The 25265-nt window shown below is 24.0% G+C and overlaps 6 protein-coding genes across 6 annotated transcripts; 3 read left to right on the top strand and 3 right to left on the bottom strand. All coding sequences in view use genetic code 6, as the record gives it.

Annotated features, from left to right (window-relative positions):
- Positions 1-238: 238 nt before the first annotated feature.
- Positions 239-4694, bottom strand: TTHERM_00522460 (calcium-translocating P-type ATPase, PMCA-type protein; the record flags this gene model as incomplete). Its single annotated transcript, XM_001014424.2, has 10 exons — positions 239-635; positions 713-1227; positions 1288-1479; positions 1530-1954; positions 2008-2143; positions 2204-2712; positions 2783-3218; positions 3277-3322; positions 3408-3489; positions 3914-4694. 10 exons carry the CDS (start codon positions 4692-4694, stop codon positions 239-241), a joined length of 3519 nt encoding a protein of 1172 aa, XP_001014424.2.
- Positions 4695-5658: 964 nt separating this feature from the next.
- TTHERM_000522479 (transmembrane protein, putative) lies at positions 5659-7507 on the top strand. Its single transcript, XM_012797321.1, has 7 exons — positions 5659-5901; positions 6022-6190; positions 6259-6371; positions 6430-6606; positions 6677-6826; positions 6886-7136; positions 7191-7507. The coding sequence occupies exons 1-7, from the start codon at positions 5677-5679 to the stop codon at positions 7342-7344; spliced, it is 1239 nt and encodes a 412-aa protein (XP_012652775.1). The 5' UTR covers positions 5659-5676; the 3' UTR covers positions 7345-7507.
- Positions 7508-7930: 423 nt separating this feature from the next.
- On the top strand, positions 7931-12500 carry TTHERM_00522480 (hypothetical protein; the record flags this gene model as incomplete). Its single annotated transcript, XM_001014426.2, has 7 exons — positions 7931-8113; positions 8205-8363; positions 8426-9018; positions 9296-9630; positions 9681-10634; positions 10703-10755; positions 10815-12500. 7 exons carry the CDS (start codon positions 7931-7933, stop codon positions 12498-12500), a joined length of 3963 nt encoding a protein of 1320 aa, XP_001014426.2.
- Positions 12501-13399: 899 nt separating this feature from the next.
- Positions 13400-14115, bottom strand: TTHERM_00522490 (autophagy protein Atg8 ubiquitin-like protein; the record flags this gene model as incomplete). The annotated part of the gene is made up of 3 exons (XM_001014427.3): positions 13400-13497; positions 13640-13761; positions 13967-14115. 3 exons carry the CDS (start codon positions 14113-14115, stop codon positions 13400-13402), a joined length of 369 nt encoding a protein of 122 aa, XP_001014427.1.
- Positions 14116-14679: 564 nt separating this feature from the next.
- On the top strand, positions 14680-15234 carry TTHERM_000522499 (hypothetical protein; the record flags this gene model as incomplete). Its single annotated transcript, XM_012797322.1, has 2 exons — positions 14680-14863; positions 15215-15234. 2 exons carry the CDS (start codon positions 14680-14682, stop codon positions 15232-15234), a joined length of 204 nt encoding a protein of 67 aa, XP_012652776.1.
- Positions 15235-15619: 385 nt separating this feature from the next.
- TTHERM_00522500 (zinc finger protein) lies at positions 15620-24090 on the bottom strand (the record flags this gene model as incomplete). Its single annotated transcript, XM_001014428.2, has 2 exons — positions 15620-19127; positions 19184-24090. The coding sequence occupies 2 exons, from the start codon at positions 24088-24090 to the stop codon at positions 15620-15622; spliced, it is 8415 nt and encodes a 2804-aa protein (XP_001014428.2).
- Positions 24091-25265: the final 1175 nt, after the last annotated feature.

Below are 25265 nucleotides of genomic sequence, written 5' to 3' on the forward strand. Positions count from 1 at the left end.
GTATTTTCATAATTTTAAATTAAAAAATAGAAAAAGTAAAATAAATCAAAAGATAAATCTTAAAAATTGCATACATAAATTTAGAATTAAAATCTTCAATTTATGTTCATTAAGCTTACAAAAATAGAAATTTATTTATTTACATACATATATAATTTCCTAATTAATTTACATTTATAAATTTATATATATGAATTTTTATGATGGAAAAATACTTTAAATTTTTTTTGTTTATTACTCACTCGACAGGCCCAGCCTATTCTATAAATTAATTTTAGTAATTTTTACTTCCAGATTAATTTTGAGGTCCAAATTTAGTAAATTGCTGTGACATACGTTAACCTCCAAAATTAGAAGCCTTTAATTCAAAAGACTTACCTCTTTTATAATTTAAGACACTACCTTTCCTATTAATATCTATTACAGTTTCCTTATTACCAAGCTAAGGAAATAGTCTATCTGGAATAAGCTTTATAATAATTGCCCAAAAATTACAGCTTACTCCAAATCCAATACAAATTAACCATTATTACCAAGTGAGTCCATATTTATAAACATAGAGAGCTCTAAAGCCCCAAGTAACAAATATAAATTAAAACACTATAATTATGATCAAGATTACAAAGAAAAGAGGGCTATTTTTAAATAAAAGTAACTTAAATTTTAAATTCAATTAATAAATAGAAATATAAATAGATAAATAAATAGTTACTTGCTGAGGATATTGCTAAAGATGTTAAATTCATCATCAATTTTTCTTGCATTTAAAAAGTTAAAAAACTAAAGTAAAACAAATGTATTAAAGAGAACTGTGAAATGTCTTGATGGTGTACAGTTTTCTAATGCAAGCTTTTTACTGTAGTCGTCAGCATCACCAGAGTAAGTACGTAAACGACCACTATGAGCAAGTGTTTTTTCTGAATTACTGTATTTGTAATTTTGTACAAATACTATATCTTCAGGTCTTGTTGATGTATCAAAATCGTCACTATATTCTGGAATAAAATATTCACCTGCAAATGCAATCGTACATATAATAGCTAATTGCCAAATGCTCTAGAAAATAATATGTTTTAGCATTTTCCTAGAGATAATATAATCATTTCTTGAATGAGGAGGGCGCAAGAGTAGTTTCTATTATGGAGGTTCAGTAGCTAAGGCTAATGAAGCAAATGTATCCATAATAAGATTAACCCAAAGCATTTAAATAGGTTAAAGTAATTCTTGCTATTTATTTTACAAAAATATAATTTTTTAAATTTAATTTATTCGATTATATAAACTTACTTTTATGACTGCGCCACCAATTAAGGTTACGAAGACAGCAACTATATTAACTGTTAGTTAAAATTGCAAGAATTTTCTAATGCTATCATAAATATTTCTTCCCCATAAGACTGCTTAGACGATAGAACTAAAATTATCGTCAGTTAAGATAATGTCAGCTGCATTTTTAGCAACTTAAGTTCCTGCCTTGCCCTTTTATTTTCAAAATATATTTAATTAAAATTAGGAAACTTTTTTTTTACCATAGCAAATCCGACATCTGCTTTTTTTAAAGCAGGTGCATCATTTGAGCCATCACCAGTAACAGCTACAACATTACCATTCTCCATCAAACCAACTACTAAAGTGTACTTGTCTTCAGGGGCAGATCTTGCCATAACTGCCAGACGAGGATATATTTTTTTAAACTCTTCTTAGTTAGCTACAGTATCAATTCTTAAATCTTTTTTTGCTATATCAGCTGTTCTTTTATCACGAGGGCAAGGGCAAACTGCAATCCTGCATTTAGAACAAACAACTCCTCCAGTTAATTTTATAAATTCCTTTCCTTCTAATACTAAATCAAGCCCAAGTTCTTCTTGAATAATACCGCATTTATTAGCAATAGCTCTTGCAGTAATTTTGTTATCGCCTGTCACCATTCTCACATGAATTTTTGCTTATTTACCTTTTTTATTAATTATTTCATTATCTGATTAAACTATTTGTTAAATAAAATACATTTAGCAACAGCCAAAGGAACTTCCGGCCTTAAAACATCCTCAATACCCAAAACACCTATTAATATTAAGTTAGATTTTTCGATTTCTCTAACGTTCATATTGTCCTTTGAATTGATATCATCGTTGGGATAAACCTAAATTAATAAAAGGAGGGAAATATTTTTTTAAAAATGAATTAGACTTAAATTGTTTACCTATTTATAAGCAATACCGATTGTTCTCAAACCTTTTTCTGCCATTTAAATAATAGCTTTTTAAATAGAGTCTCTTAATGTTGTATCGATAGGGACTATTTAGTTTGTATCCCATCTATATAGTTGATTACAACAAGAAGTTATAATTTCTGAAGCACCTTTAATAAGCATTCTATGAGAGTTATTAAACATAATAATTTTAGACATTCTTTTTCTTTAAGATGAAAAAGGGATGTAAGCTATTTCTTGATACTTCGATCTTTCTTGCAAGTAATTGATATTGCATTTTTTCAAGAATTTTATCATAGCTTATTCTGTAGCATCACCTTAAGGAGGATCTAAAGAAGCTGTAGAGTTGACTGCTGTAGCTTAAATAAAAATTTCTTATGCAGCAGCAGGTATATATTCTTAGAGGTTGGATTAGAGTTTCATATCAGTATTTAGCTAAATAAAATTGTTACCGAAATTCCACAGTGTTGTAACATACATAATATTTTGTGTTAAAGTACCTTTTTTATACATTATTATTATTATTATTTAAATTAGCATGCAATAATAAACAGAAAGTATAAATTTTACCAGTTTTATCAGAGCAAATGTTGTTTGCTCCTCCCATAGTCTCACAAGCCTACATTTTTCTAACAAGATTCTTATCTTTAAGCATTTTAGAAGTAGAAAACGCTAATGATAAAGTAACTGATAGAGGCAAACCCTCAGGGATAGCAACTACAACTACAGTAACACCTATAATAAGGAAATTAATCATTTCAATAACATTATCTGAGCTAAAGCTATCTTCTTATATTCTCTCAACTGTAAATCTAATTAACAGAATCAATACAATAAGGAGAGCAGAATATAACCCAAACTTTCCGATGTCATCAGCTATTGTTTCAAGTTTTTATTATAGAGGACTTTTCGATTCGTCTTAAGATTTAAGAATTTCTTCTATTTTTCCTGAAGTAGAATGAGGACCAACCACAATGGCTATCATTAAACCTTCTCCTTCTAATACCTATTTAAGATTTATAAAATTTAACTGAATATTATATACATGCTAATAATTTTTTTACGTTAGTACCACTCATCAATATAGGAGTAGGAATCTCATGTCTATTTCTAAATTAAAATTAATAAAATGAATAACATGAAGAAACATGATTACTAATGAAAATTTGTATAATATGGAGAATTAATAATTTACTTTATATCTTTTGTTAAGTTCATTCTATTGTATTCTTCTCTTCTTTGTATACATTTAATGACACTCTACTTATGAACTGGATCTAGAAATTTTTAATTTATTTAAGTTTAAGAAAAGAAGCACTTAGTAATTAACAAAAAAATTTTTTGATTAATTTGATGTAATTAATATATGGGTAAAAGTAAAATTTTAATATTCACTTATTTTACTGGTTTAAATTACTTTGATTATAAAATTGTAAAATGAAATAAATTAAAATAGAGGCAAAAGCTTAATAAATAACTAACTAACCTCTTAGTAAAATTAATTAGATTTTGTTATTGTATATTTAAATACTCTAATCGCTTTTACAAGAATAAAGAATTACTTCTCTTTTTCAATTCTACCTATTTATTTAGAATTAATTAATTATGCGCACCTTGGTTTAAATGTGGCATTTTTTAAAAATACTTAATTCTTCTTACATTTTTTATTCTTTATAATAATAATTATTTATAGTATTTTACCTGGTTCTCCTGTCATAACAGACTCATCACATTTAATATCGACTGAGTAAAGGCAAATACCATCTGCAGGTAATTCCATGCCTCCTTTTATTTTTATAATGTCTCCAGTTAGTACTTTATCTCGATGAATAGTTATTTCAGATCCATCACGAAATATCTAAACAGTTAAACTTTCAGAACTAACATTGTTTAATTACTAGAATTACTTTTCTTTTTTGTAGTCGTTAGCTGCTGCTACTGTTGAACACACAATAACTGCTACTAAAATTGCAAATCCTTCAACCCAAGCTATACTTCTTTTATCAGCAGGAGCTGTACCTACTTCGACAGAAATAGATATAATAGCAGCTACAACAAGAATTCTTAATGTTAAATCCTGCAAAGCATCCCATAGCAACTAACAAAATGTAGCAGGAATAACTTATTCTCTTCTATTATGTCCATAAATACGCTCTCTGTCTTTAATTTCATTTGGAGATGTGCTAATACCAGTTTTTAAGTTGGATCCTAATCCTTCTATGAATAATCGATTTATCAAATCCTATTCCATTGGATAAGGAATTGTAGAGGGCGTATTTAAGATTTCTTGATAAAATTAAGGAGAGAAATATGATGATTACTTATACATTTTTTCAATTTCATCTACTTCTTCACAAAAATCACGTTTTTCACTTAATCTAACAATGTTAATTAGTTTTTATGGAGGAATTTTAAATTTCTCAGTTGCATTAAATGTTTCATCATTTAGAATCTACAATTCTACCTATTCTTTAGTCGTCATTTTCCACTTTCCACTAAAGGTAAGCTGCTTATATCTTTTGAAATTCTTTAATAAACTATGTAGAAATTCTTAAGTATTCTCTTCAAATTCACTATTTCTTTTTCTATCTAACAAATATTATCTTTGATTTTTAACGATTTTATTTTTCTACTATTTATAACTCTTAATTTTTTTGATTTCAATTTCTAATTAAATTTATTTAAATTGTAATGAATGCACCTTCATTTATTTTTATTTAATAAAATATGACAAAACAAACTTTGCTGATTGTGGTTTGCTTTAAAGTCACAATTTAAAGAATAAATAAATAACTTTAAAATGACAAAAATATGTAAAACTATGTTAGTGGCTTCAATAAAAATTAAAAAAAGCTAATTTGAAAAAAAAAAATAAATTCAAGAAAATTGCTTGCTTGAAATAGAGATTTATCTAAATTCATAAAGTAAAAGCATTTGAAATTGATTTAAATTATTTTTGATTTCATATTTTTTATATTAAATAAGGAAGATAAATTAGTATTGCTCCAAAAATAAAAAAATGAATTAAAAAATAATTTTATAAAATATAAAATTAAAGAAAAATAAACTCTTAAATGCATAATCACATTGATGAATTCTATATTTACGAGGGAGGTATAAGATTAATATGTTCAGGCGAATAATCAAAAAAAATATGAAATATCAAGATTTTTTTAAATTCATTAATAACTTTATTTTGAATAAATTAACAATTAAAATAAGTTAAAATTATTTAATTTAAGCAAATTGGATTGTATTAAATTTTCAAAATAAAATGGTTTATTTTAACTTAAATAAAATAATGTTGAAAACGTTAAAAAATTGTTTTATTTTAAAATTAATTTTCATTATTAATAGAATAAAATCTTATTTTTCTTATTTTTCATTATATTTTAGGGTATTTAAAAACATAAAAAAAATAAACTAATTTTATAAGTCAATTAAAGCTAAGAATTTAGTTTAGGATGAAGAATCAATTCATTCATTCATAAAAATATATATTTAATTTACATTCAAAAAAGATACAAATAAAAACTATTAAGAAAATAATAGAAATGTTTAGAAACTTAAATAATTTGTTTTATAAAGTTAATCACTTAAATAAAAGCAGTTTATATAGAAACTTAGAAGTATAGAGGCTTACTTATTAGATATAAAGAAATTACTTTCAGCAATTTCTCCCAAAATATGTAATTTATTTGCTACTTGAATTCACCATTTACGTTTACAGGAGTTAATAGAAGCTATTTCATTTAATCTATTTACTTAAATTAGTAAAATCAATTTAAATTTTGAAAATTAATATGTAGGAATGCAGAAAAATTCTACTTAGAGAGAATAAACCTATTAATGATTAGTATAGGAAGACAGCTTTGAAATCGTATGAATAAATTATCGAAAAGGTTAAAGACAATAAAAAAAAGCTTATATTTTTTATCTTAGTCCTACTAATATGCTAATATACCTCAGGATATGAAAGTATGCAAATATTAAATAAATATCTTAAAATCATATTAAAACGATCTGTTAATTATCATAATATTTAGAACTTGTTTATTGGTGGAAGTTCAGAGAGCCTATTAAAAATAAGCTGATGAGATGGTTTTTTGGAGCCGAAAATGTTATTCCTAGCACAATTGTCGAATAAAGTTTCCATGATGTAACTAATTTATTAACTAAAATACTAATTTAAATTTTATAAATTACTAAAAAATTAGATTAAGATATCTCCTGAAAGCATTGACATCTTATCATTATAATTTAGAGAAAAGGAAAAAACTCTTAAATTAGGTATAAGTCGCAAATACATGTCTAAAATATATAAAGACTTTCATCTCTTTGAAAAAGATGAGGATAAAAGAATATTTTATGTTTCTTCTGGCTATTCTAAAAAAGTATATAAATAATTTTAAAATATTTTATTAAGCTCTTAATTTTTTTATTCTAATAAATCTATCTATATAGAGAAACTAAAAACCTGCAGGAATTAATTTAAGAGAATTCCTCAAATTATATTATGAAGGTTATTTGAAGCTAGTTAAAAAAAACCCTAAATTATCTGAAAGCGAGTATCTGAAATAATTTTTAAATAGCTTAGAAACACACTTTGAAGGAGTAAATAAATATATTATATTATAACTAATTTAAAGAAACTCATTTTACTATTACTTTAGATGAAAGCTTGGGAAGTAGAATTCCTGAAAAAGAGAAAAGATTTCAAAAAACTAGAATAAGAACAAGAAAAATCTACTGTAGTAAAGGAGATGTTAAAAAAAGACCCTTTGATTTCATTATAAAATTTAGAGTAGGAAGTACAAAAATTAGGTTTTGTTGGAGTCAGTACAAAAGAAAAAATATTAATTTTAAATAAGCAACTTACTTTGCTTCTTGTATACAAAAATTATTATGAAGATAAAAAAGAAATGTAATAATTTTCATTAAAAACTATAAATAATGTTATTTAAAATTCAAAAAATAGGTCATTTGGTAGTAAATTAAACAGAATTGATCTTAAAATAGAGAATACAAATAATGAAATTGAAAGTGTCAAAAAGTAAATAGAAGATTTAAATGCAGTTTTATCAAGCCACTATAAAAATGTAACCCTTTTTGTAAATAAGGAGTAAATTTGAAATATTCTTCAAAAAATAATTTATTTAATAGCTATAATTAAAAATAAATAAATAAATATATGATTCTCTAAAAAGTATATGGTTAACTAAATAAAATTTTAAATATGTTTCATAAAAGTATATTTTAAGTTATGTATTTATTTATCAACTAATCAATAAATTCAAATAGAATCATCAAAATTTAATTTAATTTTTAGTTTTTTACTATTTCTGAAAATAATAGTAATTAAGATTTCATGCTTATTTACTTTTATATTTGAATCTTAATAACTATTTACTTTATATTTATAGAAGTTGAATTAAACATTCAGAGGTAAACAATAATATTTTTTACGTAAAAGCTTATACTATAATAATTAAATTATATAAAAAAATTATTTTATTAATAATAAATTGAATTAAAATTAATTATTTCATAAAAAATATTTTTTATTCTTAAAATTATAATGATAAACAAACATAATAAAGATTATTTTAATAGCTAAAAACACTATACTATTTTTGATATATTTGTGGAGAAATTTAGTTTTAAATAAAAAATGAGACATATTAAAAATAAATAATTATTCAATATCAAATGTTAAATATGTTAAAGTTTATTTGTTTATTTATTTAGTGTTTTGTTAGCCTATAAATTTTTTTAATTTATCATTAAAAAGTAATAACAATAAATTGGTAGAAATTAATCACTTAAAAAGTATATTATATTTGGCACTATTTATATTAATTAAGGAAGATTTTAAGTTAAAATATCAGCATAATACAAATGGTAGAAGTTTTAAAAATATTTTTTTTTTAAATGAAATAAATATTAAATAAAACTAACATATATTTAGTTCATTTATACATAAATTAATTAGGGTATTGATGAAAAAATTTATGATCTGTTAGTCAAAACTGAAATGCCTAGAAATATTGATGACGCAGATACTCTAAACACCTACTTTTCTAATCTAAATTTTTTTAGCAAATTAATGGACTCCTTTGGTTAAGAGCACAAAGACTTAGTTGTTTCTAGTGTAATGAAAAATAATTTATGAAATATATTCATTCTTAAAATAAAATTTTGTAAAAAATTTAGATTTGGCGTACTATTAGGTTTTAAAAATTTAAATAAAATGAAGTGGTATTTAAAGAAGGTGATAAATCTAATGGTAAAATGTTTGTAATTATCTCAGGAGAAGTATGTGTGGCAATAAAAAAAAAGATAAATGTTTTTGAAGAAGAAAATAAGAAGTAATAAAAAGAGGAACAGGAAAAAAGAAAATAAACTGATGAATCTTAAAAATCAATAGATTAAAATATTTCTAAGGAGCTTATAGCTAACATAACTATTGAAGATAATGATGATTTAGATAATGATTAAAATAATTAAGAGGATGATGAAAGTAGTTCAATTAAAAGCCCTGCACTTTAGCATTTAAGAACTAAAATTTTGCATAAAAATTCAAGTATAATGAGTAACAAACTCAATAAGTCAATAAGCAGTCCTAAAGCAAGTACAATCAAATCAAAAATAAAGAGAGATATGTCTATATGTATAGATATTAGCTAACTAGGAGATGTTGTTGCTAAATTAGGAACAGGCTTTTCTTTTGGAGAAAAAGCAATTATGGAAGAAGGAGGTATCCGTATGGCCTCTATTTACGCGAACTAAGATACGGAAGCGTTAGTGTAATTAACTATAACATTCATTTTTTTAATTACAAATTATATTTTTAATAAAAATAAAACATTTTAAATATTATAAATTTTCATATTTTGGATTTTAAGCAAAAAACAATTAATGGCATTCAGGACTTAAATTAAAAAAAAAAAAAATCTAAATTTTAATTTAACAGTTAATGACTGCTTGTTAAATTGATTGCGGTTATTAAAAACATTATTTTTGTTTAAATACAAAAAACATTTTCACAATTTTAATTAAATTTTCCAAATTTAAAATCAAAAGCATAATGAGAGAAGATTTTTTATTTATTAAAAAAATGATCGAATAAGCAAAGAGAGATAAAATTTTCCTAATAAAATAAACAATACCTGGAATATCTAATGTTAGTTCATGGTAAATTTTAGAACAACTTGCTTATGTTTTTTAAGAATAAAAATTTTTAAAAAACGATTATTTATCAATTTAAGGAGAAGCCACAAATACTATTTATATTTTAGTAAATGGGAAATTAGAAATTAGTTCTTAGGTATAGTTAGAAATAGAAGATCCAAATTAAAAATATATGACTAAATTCAACAAAAATATCTCTCCTCCAATAGATTAAAAATAGCTAAGCAGTAAAATATCTAATTTTTTTTTTAAGATTTAATTTAATGTATTAATAAAGATAATTCAAATAGTCTCTCTACAGATAAAGTAGACAGTAAGTAAATGGTATTTAAAGAAAGTATTGAATTAAAAATATGTGATATTGATACTCCTTAATTTGTTTGTGAGGATATACTTACTTAGAAATACTAATAATATAATGTAAAGGTAGTAAGCAGCAAAGCATTATGCTATGTAATAACTAAAAAGTTATTTTAACAAAAATTTCCAAGAGAATCAGTTGAAATGGTAAAGTAAATGTTTTAGAATAAACTCAAAAGAAGATAAGAGATGATTAACTAATAGATATTTAAGTATTAAGATTAATTTAAATAAGTTGAGAGGAAAGAGTCTCTCAATTACGATAATTAATAATTTAAGTAGAGATTTAAGAAATAATACTTGAATAAAGTTTATAATGAAAGTCTTTTAAAAATGAATATAAATTATGTACCCAAGAATAAGAAGGAAATTATATATTAATATGAAAAATCAGAAGAAGAAAGACAGTAAGAAAAGAATGACATGTTTTAAAAGTATTAGTAAGCAAAGAGTTTTATGCAAAATAAATATTAGTTGGGTTAAAATTTACAAAACATTCAAGAATTCGTATAGGATGAAAACATGCACATGGAATACATGAACATTATGAATTTAATGAAAAAAAATTTTTCAGATTTTTTGATAGATTACACAAAAAAATTTATAGATTAAAATTGTATAATTACCTACAAATAGAAGTAGTCAATAAATAACCACTAAAAACTATACTTTTAGAAGCAGCAAACTCAAACTATTTCCACTTTGGATGAGGTAAATCTTTCTCAAAAGTTATAATTAAGTGATTTCAGTAGGAAAGTTTCAATTTTAGGATCTGATCCAAATAGTATTGCAGATAAAAAAATGTCTAGATATTCATTAATATCGATGAGTCCAAGCTCACCAAGTTAAAAAAATAGAGACAGAGATGCAAGTAAATAAATTCTATTTATAAAATATATTAGCAAAGCTGAAAACAATTAATTTATTTTTTTTAATTAGTTAATTCTTTTTCAAGTTACAATTCCATCAATGTTTTACATTTGAACAAACAGGTATTTAATTATTTAATGGTATTTTAAATATTTTTAAAACTGTTTTTAATTTAATTAAGTCAAGTTTCAAAAGAGACTCAATTCGCAGTGAATATGCTTAACAGGATCAAAAATCTAGCTAATTCAGCATGATAACTGACTTAAAAAAACTTGGTGAAGAATAGGTTGAAGATAGCATTGCAGTCAAATAAATCCAAAATTTGTCAGAAAAATATGAAAACACAATTAACGAAGCTCAAGTAGATTAAGTCCAAGAGAAGCTATGTGAAAGTTAAAAGTAAACTAGTTAACATTCTCCAAAATTGAATAAATATAGGCAATCAAAGGATAGCCAATTATCTCAATCTCCTAATGCGAGACAAAGCAGATTCAAGAATAATATTTTAATAAGCATACCTAATTTAATGAAAACTTATAGTGAAGATAACATTCCAGAAATAACAGACAAACAATCCAGTATGAAAAAAATGATTTCGTCATCAAATTCATCTCCAAAGGCAGGATAAAAAGATTAGATATTATTTAGGAATGATAATTCTTCAAAAAGCTACGAAAAGTCAATTATATCAACATAGAATCATCAAAACAATGGCGAAGAGAAATCTCTACTTATTTAAGGTACATTTAATATGGGAGATGGAAACCTCAAATAATTAGAAATGGATCTAAAATAAGAATTAAAAAATAGAGGTCTCCTTAAAGTAGAAATACAATAAAGTGATTTGAAAGAAATATTCCCAAATTTAGATAAATATTAAAGAGGAAAAATTTAGTAGAAAGTACAAAGGATAAAAGAGAGATCATAAAGAATTTAATAACAAGGTTTAAGTAACATATAAATTTCATCAATTAAAGATAGCAATAAAGCAAGCTCTATTGAGTAAAGTTCTATTAGAATAATTGAATAGTCTTAAGAAGCAGATAACAGTTTTAATGACAAATAATAACCTTAGCCTTTTAACCTATCAATATTCTAAAAATAAAATCCATTAATAAAATTAGAAAATTAAAATAGCAAATAAAATGGGAGCCTTCTGAAATAATACTCTTAACCATTTTTACCTGCTAAAATTCAAAATATAAATTCTATTGATCCACCCCTTTTCTTACCTCAAATAAATAAAAATTAATCAACTCATAGCAATATATAAATTGGGTAATATGGAACCGATGAAATATCTTAACATTCAAAGTAAAATAGCTACTAAGTTAGCTATATTTCTAACACACCTAATAGCAGGGATAGCAGTTTAGGATATTTTTCAAAAGATTCAATCAAGGAATTAAATATAATCCAATTAACAAAGTACAAGTCATAACTTACTGAAAATAGTGAATAAGTAAATTTGTCTTCAAGATCCCAGAACATAAGACAGTCATTACCTTTATCACAAAGTACATCTTAAAATGAGGCTTAAAGTAGCTTTTTGTATAATTTAGAAAATACTAAAAGTGGTAATTATAGCTCTCGCAAAAAAGAAAACTCTTCTAATCGAGTGTATATGAAGGATGCAGTGATTCAAACATTTTAAGATAGTTCTAATTGCAATAAAAGTAATAAATTAAATTTTTCTGATAATTTTACAAACTGCTAAAAGAAGAAAGAAAGCATATCCCAAAAGTAGGTGAGCACTTCAGAGCAAGGATAATCAATTCTTTAAAGAATTAATTATCAAAGACCAATAATTTTCCATAATATTCTAAATAGAGAAAAAAAAACATATAATTTAAAAATCATTAAATGATTTAATTGTTTAATTTATATAATTATTAATTGTATTATTAAAAAAATCTTTCAAGTTTCTAATTATAATTTTTAATTTTAACGAAAACATTTGTTAATTCTAAAATAATTTAATTAATAATGATTAATTAAAAATAATGACAGCTTATAATTATTATTCATAAATATTAAAACTCTCAAGCATTTATTTGAATTGATAATTACTAATCTAAATTATGACTGAATTTGAGTTTATAATTTAAATAAATTTCCTAGTGCATTATTTAATTTAAATTTAAGTTAATTTAAAAAAGAAAATCATCAATAATTAAGATTTATTTAATTAAATATATATAGTAATTAACATAAATATTAAAAATGCTTTCGAATAATGATTGATAAATTTAAAACTGCTAAAATATTTAGAATAGCCAAAAACTTGAAATTAAAAAATAACCATTTTTTTGCTTTATTAATCAAGATAAAAAAAAAAGAAATGCTTTTTGACTAAAATTGTAATGACAAAAGGTATAAAACATATAAAATAAATATAATAAAAACTATTAAAAATTTCATACTGAATGAAATAAATAATGAAAATACTAAAAATAAATTACTAAATCAATTTTTTAAATTAATATAAGAGTATAAAAAGATAATTTAAGCTTATACTTTATTTATTAAAGATAAAATAATTAATTAACATGAATATGAGTAATTTTTAATATATTACAAAAAATATTTAATTTCTATTTTTTAAATGATATAATATCAGGCTGTATGAAGAAAGTATTGATGTTACTTTCAATATTTCAGCAAAATATATAGTCTAAGTTTTAGTGTTATTTTCTCATTTAATTAAGATTTTATATAGATATTAGATAATATTTTGATATAATTTATTATTTTCTTTCTGATTCTTCAGATATTCTTACCAAAAGAACTATATTCGCAGTAAGAAAGATAAATAAATCCATCTGAATCTTTGTATTTTTCATAAACATCTTTTAAGCATTAATCTATTGTTAAAATTATTTATCTTTAAACCATATTTTATTTAAGAAAAATTGAAATTATGGATATAATAAAATCATTAATAAATTTGATTCTTTAAAAAAATCTAATAATCTTATATTTATATTATTTAAGTTTATGAAATACCTCCTCTTAAAAGAATATTATCATTAACAAAGAGATAGAGAGCATCTACTTTATTGAGACTCATTTTTCTACGTATAATTGTGTTTACTTGATAAACTCTAAGCTTTTCAAGAATTAAGAATCTATTTAAAATGTTAAAAAATAAATTAATCCAATTTATATCCAAATAATTTTCTAAATTGCTAAAATGAAACTTCAAATTATGTGCACTTTAATACAATTATTATAAAATAGAGCTATTAATACTCCATCAAATAAATTTTTGTTAAATATGTATTTTAATTTAGCTAACCGCATAATTGAATTGGAACTTAAAAAATATTTTACTTTGTCCTATCTATTTATTCTAATTTAGATTTAGGATGCTTCTCAATAATGAGGGGAATCTTATCAGGATAATTCTTTCTTATATTTTCGCATTCTGATTTTCTTTAATCTTCACTAAGAAGATCTTTATAACGTTTATTTGAGTCCATTTCTATTTTATGTCAACTTTCTTACCTTTTCAAATAATTTCTTTTGTTTTTTAGTTTATTTTATTTTGTTTAAAATATTAATATTGATTGTCTTTAACACTAAAATTTTTGATGAAATCATAATATTGATTAATTATTACGATTAATTTTTCTTGAAAACATGAAATAGATGATAGATACATACACCTACAAAAGAGCATAGAAATATATGGGATTTTTCTTGTTAAATTTTTCTTTTCTTATCTTTGTTAAAAAATCAGCTCGTACTCTTATATCAGTTTTTATCGAATATGGATCTAACTTGCCATTAAATTCTTCTACTTCAAATTTACTTTTAAAATTGCTTCTCTAAATTTTTTTAGTTACCTTATTTATCTGATCTAATTTTTAAAACATATATAAAAAATATGAGGGTTTAATTAAATTTTTCTGGTAAGTGATTTAGTAAATTTACTATTACATTTAAAAATCTATTTTAATGTTTTAAAAAACTTTTTTAAAATTATATTTTTATGTTTATTTTAAATAAGCAGTAAAATTGTTAGAAAAAACAAGTTTATTTTTATGAAAATTTTTAAATTCTTAAATATTCTAATTAATATCTATTTCTCAAAAAAAATATAAAATTGGAATTAAAATACTTTTCTTTTGAATAAATTAAAAAAAATTTAATACAGAATTAGACAGACAGCACACTTTTTAAAAAAATTTGACAAATATTTGAAAAAAATATTTTATTTAATAGGAAGTAAATTTTTCAAATACACTTTAAATTTATTATTATATTAAAGCTTTTTATTTTTAACAAATATTAAATTTATGATCATATTTTTTTTAGAATTTGTTAATTTTTGAAACAATCTGAATAAATTTATGTCAATTGAACTAATACCAAATATAGCATACTCATATTAAAAATTTGATAAATATTTTTACAGTTTAGCTTATTTAATAAAAATTATGAAGAATAATAGATTAATAATTATTTTTTATTAAATTAAATTTAACAATTATTATTTTTAAATTATTCAGAAGCTAGGAAATTAATATCACTCTTTCTTTTTGAATCTTATTAATTTATATATATTGTATATTATAGTAAAAATTTAATAAATTTGAAGATATTAAGAGGTAAAGAGAAATGAGAAAAAAATAACAAGAAAAGTAATTAGTATCAATTTTAATTGTTAATATGATTTTGATCAGAACATGAGAACGTTTCTAGCTAGAAGTAGTTTGTTTGGAATATAAATCTTGATTAAAAATGACTAGCATTTTAATTATTTTAGGAAATATTATTGTTTTAATTAATAATTTATTATTTCTTTTTGAATGTTATCTATCTTTTCTTAAGCTTTATTTTAATATTATGATTTATTAATATTGTTATGATTATTATTATATTATTTATGAATATCTATTGAAAATTATAGGAGATTATTTTTATATATTTAAATTTAAAAAAAATAATATTAAACTATATAAATAGAAACTAACTGCTTGCTCATGGTAGCTATGTCATAAGATTAAATGTTTTTGGAGCATTTTCTGACTGTTTAATCATTAACTAATGCCTTATGTACTAGCTTAATTGTCTATCTTGTATTATCTATGTAATATGATCAATTAATTTTTTATCGATAAAATATTTATTCCAGTCAATCAATGGCTTTCCTGTCAAAAATGGAATACCTATTCTATTTGCAAACACTTTTGTATGGAATTAAATTGCTTTAGGAAAGTCAATAAGTATGTAAGTGGTGCGCTGTATGTTTAAGAATGCAGATTTTCCACAATGCTTTTAGATTGCATGTCTTGATAGATTACCAGGATCATAATCAAAATCTGATGAATCTAAATTACTAAAGAATTTATCATAAATATCATTTTATATTTCTTCCTATTCGATTTACATCATACTTATCTTGTTCAGTTCGGAGTTATTTATAAGCTTTTATTTTTTTTTGGGTTAATTTGATTATTATTTAGGTGCGCATTTATAGCTGCATAATACTTCACCACAGATAAGACATATATGTAAATCAGATCCTTTTACTTTTGGGAAGAAGTTGCATTAGGAACATTTTCTAAAGAAGTATGCTTTATGGAAATCTGAATATGATAGAGGTAATTGCACTAATTTAAATTCTCTGAAAGGATTATGAATGAAAAATTATTAGAGTTTTGCTTAAATTTCTTTATTTTATAAAATTTCAAGGAAGTTCTTCAAAAAAAGTTCACCTCCAGTCACTTAAATGGTTTATATTGGGTCTATAGTCATAAACTCTTTGGAAAGAATATTCTCATAGTGCACGTATTCGTCTTCATCTAAAAGTATGTTCTTCTAAAGAAGCTCTAATTGAGTTTAGCTGAAAGGAAAGACAGTAAGAAGGAAACAAACAAGCATTTAAATGAATGGACGCACCATGTTAAACAAACTTGCTCTGAACTATGAATTTGCTTTGATTGATTCCAAGATATTTGTAAATCCTATGATTTATTAAGGATTTTAATCAAATGAAGAGGAGGTAGAAGCTTGGAGGAGACATGCAACTTAAATTACTACATTCATTTTTATAATTTTTAGCAAAGATGTTACTATTACAAAAGTCCACTCGAATCCATCTCTTGGTCTCTACCTTCCCTTTTCTTCATAAATAGAAAACGAATTTGCTGTTTTCTATTACAGAGGATCATATAAAAATCCGATATAAAGTACATCTATTAATATCTCTACAAAGATTTCATCAATACTATCGTTTTTATCAAGTTATCTTAAAATGAGATGGTTTAAATTTTTCATGCTTTGTAATTTACCAATAAGACGATTCTTTATATACTTAATTGCCATCATAGAAGGTGGATTCTGTTAAAGAAGAACAGCAAAGTTGAGAATGACTGATTTACTCATTGGCAACTCTTTTTAAATGTAACTAATTACATCTTTGTTTAAATATCTTTCAGACATGAAGTAAGCGCACTTCTAGAATATCGTTCCTAAATCTTCTCCAGCTGAAACCATTTCTATTTCTTTGCGAAGTTAACTGAATAGATCTTCTATTTCTTATTTACATTGTTCGTCTATATCTTCTCTTATTTAATTTCGGATGCTTTTTGGAGCTACTAACTCCTCTTGGATCATTGTTACTTCTTGAATAATTTCAGGCAAGCTTAAATAACCTGTTTATGGAGTATTGTTAGAATTTGCTAACTTGGTATTATCTCTGCTATTATTTAATCCTTTATCACTACTGTTTTAATCTATTTAATTATTATGATTCATTTTATTCTCTTTTATGGCTTCTGCTTATTGGACAGCAGCTAAACTTTAACTGCTTTCAGTTCTTATAAGTTAAGGAGAATTATTCAACCTTTCTATCATGTTTGAAAAATCATATGAATTTAAGAAATACTCAATATTTATTAAACGAATATTTAATAAGCTTTTACAATGAGCACAAAAACTCTCATTTAGATTAAGTTTATTTTCATGATTTGAACGAGCTTTCTTTTTTATAGAAAGATTTTGCTAAGCATCGAGATGACACTTTGAGTGGACTTGATGAGTACAACCTGTGAAACTCCAAGAAAATTTTGATTTCTTTAAATCTATCTAATTTTGAATTACATCTAAATTTGATGCATTAGCATCGTCTTGCTACTAAACTGTTTATAATCTAGCATTGCAAAACGATTCTTTAAGGAAGTAATTAAATAAATTGTCTGGAGCTAAATAGCATGGTATAACAAGCACTGCACTTCTTTCAGTAGATGTTGTCCTACATATCAAACATTCTGGTGGTAAAGGAGGATTAGATCTTTTTGCTTTATAAATATCGTGAGAGCTATGTAGGTTTATATCAGAAACTTAGAAGTTACTTGCTTCGTCATTTTAATCCATCAAGCAAGCAAAGGAAGGATTAGAGGTAATCCTTAGTGCATCATTTTATTTAATTTAGCTTATTGATTAGCTTGAACAAATTAAATCTTAATTTGTTTAAACGCTAGATGATAAATTATTATTAGCCAATTTATTAACATTATTGCTGTTACTTTTCTAAAGAAAATTTTATTATTTTTTGCGGAATTCTTCCATAATTCTTTATTACTAATTTTTTATTTCAGATTTCTTATTTTCTTCATCAACTGAAGAATTCCTGCGCCTAATTTACATCAAAATAATTGAATTCTCCTTCTAATAAATATCCTAAAATGCATTGAAAATGTTAATTATCTTTTTAGTTGACCTTTTTAGATCATCTTCTTTACCTGAACTATAATTTGTGAGTTACTCCTTTATCTTTTAATTTGACACAAATAGCCTAAAGAGATATAAATCTTCTTGCAATAAGCCATTGACACTTTGTTAGGATTATTATTATTATTGAGAGCTATTATTCATGGCAGCTTATTACGTATTATAGCCCTATTAACTACTCTTATCTTAATTTTAGTTAATTATTTAGTGATTCTTTCGGTCTATAGAACTCCTAATAAATATAATTTAAAGAAGTTTTACAGCGTGTTTCGCAATGTTCATGTTTATAGCTGAAATTTCTTAAAGGTTTTCACAAATCTTACTCAAAAATTGTAAAAAATTGATATTTCTCAAAAGCAGAGACTAGTTTGATGAAAATATATTTCTTTTACTCTTTTTTTCATTATGGCACCTCTTTGTCTCCATAAATTCTAGCATGTTACCTAAAATGAGATCACTCTAAAAATCTTTTTACATTTATTACTTTAAAGTTTAGTACATGTCATTGGCTAAGCCTCTATTCCTTTCAGCATAATATGGTTCAAACATGTTTTAGAATTCTTTTTTCAACCTGAATTTTTTATGATTTTCATCCCATTCAGCTACTTTAGAGACACATCCCTCAAGATCTAAATATTACACATTTATTTCAAATCTTTCTTTTAAATTTTCCTTTACTTAGTAAAAGTCTTGTAGTGGTTTATCAAAGAAGGACATAATAACTGCGAATTCTACTGATTGCTTCATCCAAGACCTTTTTAAAATGTTAAAAATAAATCACGAAATTTAATTATAATTGTTTGATTTTACACATTCTATAATTTTTAGTTTGGAGATAATGCATTTAGCAATGATATGCTATTGATACAAATATTGCAAAGTGTAAACAGAAAATACTCAACATTTAATTGACAGACTGGATCAGAAATTATTTTTTCGACACTTAAATCAAATAAATGCAGCTGTTATTGCTTAGTATTTTTTTCCCTAATTATTAAAGATTAAATTGCCTACCACATAGCCTATAGGGTTAAGCTATTATTAGGAATCAAAGTAAATATAAATTATAGGCAAGAAAAATCGTAGTCATATAATTTTGAGCTTTTGTATAACTATAGTAATGTAAGTTCTGAATTAGGATTATCATAGCCTTCCTCCTCAGCGAGTAAATGAGCTGTTGGGTCATTTAAGTCGTAGTTTCTTTCTTTTAACTCAACAAAGTACAAAACCTTAGTCAAGTATCCTGTCAAATTAATCAATAAATTATCAATAGATTCATTACTACCATATTCATTTGGTAAATATTGTTTAATTAGAGTATAGAATTCAAAGTTTTCTCCAAGGTTATCTGGTGAAACACTTTGAGAGTTATTAGAATTATTTTAAGAATCAAGCTATGTTCCTGAACAAAAGCTTAACCTGCCTAGATATTAAGAAGGATTAGCTTAAATATTAGTGAAAGATTATCTTGATGAACCTTGCATTTATAATTAATTACTATTGAGGTTTTGCTAAGAGACAGTGAAGCTAGAAACTTGCGAAGCTACAGGAGAAGTAGATTCTACATAAAATTAAGCAAAATATATTAAAAAAATTCTTACCTTGTTATTGAAAAAAGGGTAAATTTTTTCTGCATCCTATCCATCATCTTTTTTCTTCAAATGCTAAACACTAGGAACACTAAATTAAAGGACAAATTCTATAAATAAAGGGCCATTTATAAAATTATTTAGTTAGTTTAAGATAGACTATGAAATGTGGATAAATGTCTGTGAATCTATGTGATAAATTGATCTTACGTTTCTATTTATTAGCTATGAAATTCTAGTTAATATTGCCTCGAAGTTTAAATATTCACAGCTGTGATCAAAGCTTATATGAGTCATTAAATTGCTTTAGCTCATGCTTTCTAAATATAATTGTAGTAATTTTCTATTTGTCCTTCCATAATATTTAGCATTTCTTTACTACAAAAATGCGAGAACAATTGTCTCTAATATTTTTCTTTTATTGATAGTTTGTCCATAATTTTTTGTTTTAAAATCCTAAGTTATTTCTTCAACACCTTTAACTACTTTTTCTATCATCACTGTATTGTTAATAACAAAGTCACTCTCTAAACTTTCATTAAAGAACTGAAAGCAAATTTTCCACAAATAAAACTCAAACTTGCTAGTTTCAATTATTAGATCAAAGTAAGTTGAGTAAAACTTAACCAGAAGAGGACGAAAAATTTAATCTAAAAAAGCAATCATAATAACTTTTTGTAGATTTTTATCTGTTTGATCATTACAGTATTTTGGATAATAAAGAAATAGAAGTTCTAAAAGACACCATTTCTCTTTCTCAGACTCTAAATCTAATTAGGATTTTTCAGATTAGATTTTTTCAAGGTTTTACTCTTTCTGCTCTTCTAATTTCCCTTGCTTGTCTTATTCGATTTCAATTTCTTAATTATTTTATGATAATGTTTAGATTTTCTTTTAATTAAATAGAGTTATTTCTGTATTTTAAATTTTTTATGTCTCAAATTAATCTTCAGTATGTTATTTTTTTCTTGAAGTTAGCTCATTATCTTATTTTTATTTATCGCCGCCCAGAATATCATCTATTTCTAGAGTAGCTCTGCGCTTCAAAATTTAATTTATTATCTACTATTAGTGCTTTTTTTGCTAAATAGTGAATTATAAAGTTTCTTTATCTTGTTTTGAAGGGCTTTAAGATGCTTCCTCTGATTCCACTTCTATTTTGTTATTTTATTATAATTATTCTCTCAAATTTCCACTTATAGAGACGGCCTTTGTGTTTGGGATATTATTTTAATCTTAAGAAGACTTAGATGCGTTTTCACTATCGTTTTGATTTGATTAAATATTTAAATCGTTTGAATCTGAAGGAGATTAATTTTCTATTTGATTTATTACACTTTTTACAGAATAAATGTTTTATAATTCATTTATTTATTGAGTGTTCACATTTGAAGATTAAGATTAAAAATTATTTAACGTTTGTTTGCTTGAAATTAAAGGTTTATTATCACTTGGCTAAACTAAATTTATTTAGTTTTCTTTAATTTAATCTTTACTCGTGGATTCTGTTAATTAAGGAAATTCAACCCATTTTTTAGTATTTGTTTAAGAATTTGTAAACTAAAAATTAGAATTGTCTATTTAAAAAGGTTACTAAAATAAATTATTATCTTTAGGGGTATTTTAATTAGCAGCAATAGGAGTTTATGGAACACTTGGAAATTCTACAAATTTTTTTTAAGTTTATGATTTAAATTATTAAAGCTCGCTTAAATTATCATCTTCTTCAAATATTTTTGATTTATTTTAATCTTTTTTTTACTAAATTCCCTCCACCTAAAGCTGATTTTTTTATTGATCCTTCTATGATAAATCATAACTTTGCTATTTAAATAGTGGCTAAGAAAATGAGATTCTCTTTTCTCTAGTATCATTTTCATTTTAGTCTTTGAAATCATCATTAAGATCTTGCCTTTATTAGTTACAAAGTATTGATGAGGTATCGTTTAATCCAAAACTTACTCTGCTTGAACTCAAAAATTTAAAAATATTTATACTACCCGAAAGATTGTTATTTTATTTAGGATTATTATTTTAAGATTCTTCAATTATTTTATTATTATTATCTTGGTTCTAATTTTAAACTTCAATATTTGCATCATTTAATTATAATGGAATATCCTGATTGGGTTTTGTTTATTACTACTACTGTGACTATTGATTAACTTGCTATGTTTAATTTTCTAAATTTTAATAACTTAAATTTTCTTTATTTAGTTTCTAAATTGGTGATGGAGCAGTTAATAAAGATGATTCTTAAATTATATTTGATTATGCAAAACATGGAAGATTGTTACTTTCTTCAATAGTTTGCTCCTACAATAGCTACATTGGTGGGGGAAGATAAAATTATTACTGCTATGGCTAATTAGAATACAAAGATATGTTAGATAATAAATTCACTTAAGCTGGTGTAGAAGAAGCTAAATTAGAAGAATTTAAGACAAAATTTTAATCTTATTTATTACCAAATTAAGGAATTTATTGAGGAATATATGGGCTGTAAGTCCAGAAAGGGGAAGGAGATGCCATTTACTAAAAAGCAAAAGGAGTCTACATAATATTTCCTCCAATATTAGTAATAAAAGGTGATGCATAAATATACTAACTCATATTTAATCCAGTATTGTATGGTGTTGTAGGAGTAGCAGTATTATTATATCCGTACTAATTATGCTAATTTAGATTTTAACTTACTTAAATATCTGATAAATTGTTCAAGCTTGTAATACCTCCTAAATTACTACTACTAACTACTGAAGCTTAAAGAATAGGATCAGAATTCTGAGGAAAGAAATTATCTTAAGCGAAATAATTTTAAGAAGCAGTAGAATTAGATAAAATTTATTAGTTTGCCGTTAAAGCATTTTCTAGAGTGCTTTTTTATTGCTGCTAGAATAAATATGATAAATCATTTAAATTAAATCCATTATTTTAGTTTATCATTTATTAATTTATTAACCCACCAATACTTGAAGTCATTTATTGCAATAAAGTATTATCTCCCTCTTGCCTCTACAAGTTATTTTAAATTCCACTATTATTAATTTATTTGGTACTGCTATTTTCTTTAAAATTAATTGCTCCTTAAGGAAACCTGCTTGATAAACTAAATTAAGACCCAAATATTCCATCTTCTTGAGCTAGTCCAGTCGAACTAGATTAGTAAATGTTTTAAGATGAAGTTATATTTTACGAATTGTTTTCATCTTTTATTTCTTTAGACTAACGTTTCTTTTTACTGGTTTTTTTGTTTTTGGAAAGGAAACTGGGATACGGAGATTGGTTGATAGTGATGATTTAATCTTGAATATGCTTTTCATATGATGCAGGCTAGAAATCTAAATGCTTAGTAAGCAAATCAGATATCAAATATATCATAGGAACTCGATTATTCATTAAATAAATCATATTATTTAACAATTAAAATATGTCTTAAGAAATTGAGAAGCATTGGCCAGATTTTGCAGTGTCTAAAGCTTTAAAAACCTTAATAAATTCCTACTCAAAATATTCAGTTATTTTTTCTCTAATTTCAGGAGAAATCAAAGCTAACATTCTTTATTTTTCGTGTTCAGTTTCTTTCTTTTTTACTGGATGATCTTCGCAAAAAGTAGGGTACTTCTACGAAGCATCTCCACAATCACATTAACCTCCATCATCCATATCATTAAAGTAAACTACTTTATGGTAAGTGTGAGATCCTTTAACAAAGCAAGATTAGCAAAGTATGGTGTCTTGGTTTTCTTTGTTACAATCAAAGCACTAAAAATATAAATCAGATTTGCCTATCATATTTGAACATATTGATCTCTTCTACTATTAGCATAATTTATTGAATTCTTCAAATTTAGCAGTAGATTAAAAGATTCTCTTAATTAAATTTTCAATTGTCTTGCCTTATCCTTATGGCTTCCTTTTTTATCTACTGTAATATTATTCTCCTCCTTATGAATTCAAGAAACGTTGAAACTGATCGATCTATGCCTGCTAATTATTTCGAGCTTTTCCTCCTACTTACTAACCAATTTAGTTTCTTTATTACCCTCCACCTCCTCCTTCATCATTACTTTAAAAGTTTTGTTAAGCTTTCTCAAGATGCTCTTTATATTGCTAATTATTAGACATGTTAAACAAATTTTTTATGATATCTTAAGCTAGGTTCCTTTACTGATTAAATTCAAAACTTGCTATTAGAAATTGATGTCTACCTAGTATTAGATATTGTGATAAAGGGAATATGATTAAATAAAATTTTTAAAGTAACTAAAATAAAAATGATGTAATATAATACTTGATCAATACAAAAGTATTGATGGAATATTTTTTTGGTATTTTGCTTTTCTGTATTTGCTTTTTGTAATGTCTTTCCAAAGGAGACCACTTTCTTTCTTACTTTTTTATTAATTTATTGTAATTAACTTGCTTATTATTGCTTTTTTAACCTATAACCTTTTTTTATTGGAATTATAAAAATCATAATTTAATGAATTGATTCCTAATAAAAAGTAAGATCAAAAAGATAATAAAAATAGAAGCATCTCCATATAAAAAGCCAGAATGATTATTTGATTATACTTTTGAAGGAAATTCACAAATAACTAGTTATTTTTTAATTAAAAAAGAGAAGCAGGAAATGCATCAATTTAAAGATATGCTTAGAGTAATTATTATTCATTAAAACATGAACCAATTAATAATAAATCAAATTTATATTTGTTTTTACATACAATGTTTATGGTAAATTATTAAATTATATTCACTTTCTTATTCTCCATATTTATCAATCGATTGATCAATCACCCATTTAATACTTATCTAAGCTAGCATCTACATTCCAATCATTTATGCTAAAATAATAATATTATTTATTTTTTTATTTTTTTTATTTTTCTCATAGGCAGTAACCTCCATTTCAGATATTTAACTCTATCAGATTTGATTCTGTTAATTGGTTTAATTTAAAAACTCTATTCACTCCATTCATTTGAATGATTGTATGGATGATTATATATATGGTAGAGAACATATTTGAATATTTACAACAATTTAATTAAAAGTATATTTTATTTCATACAATCCACGAGTATAATTATACACTATTTCCTATTTCAATGTAAATAATTTTGGCTTTTTACATTAATTATAAGGGAACTTTAATAGATTTAGATGCTTTGATTGATGTATTTTTAAAAAAAGATCAAAACGATAAAAATTCGATCATTTTTTGCAAATTCTTTAAGTTTTTATTAATTCAACTCTTTTCTGGAGTTGTTATCAAACCTGCTGACTCACTTACTTTG

This window comes from Tetrahymena thermophila (assembly GCF_000189635.1).
Source record: "Tetrahymena thermophila SB210 genomic scaffold scf_8254664, whole genome shotgun sequence".
Taxonomy (NCBI): Eukaryota; Ciliophora; class Oligohymenophorea; order Hymenostomatida; family Tetrahymenidae; genus Tetrahymena; species Tetrahymena thermophila.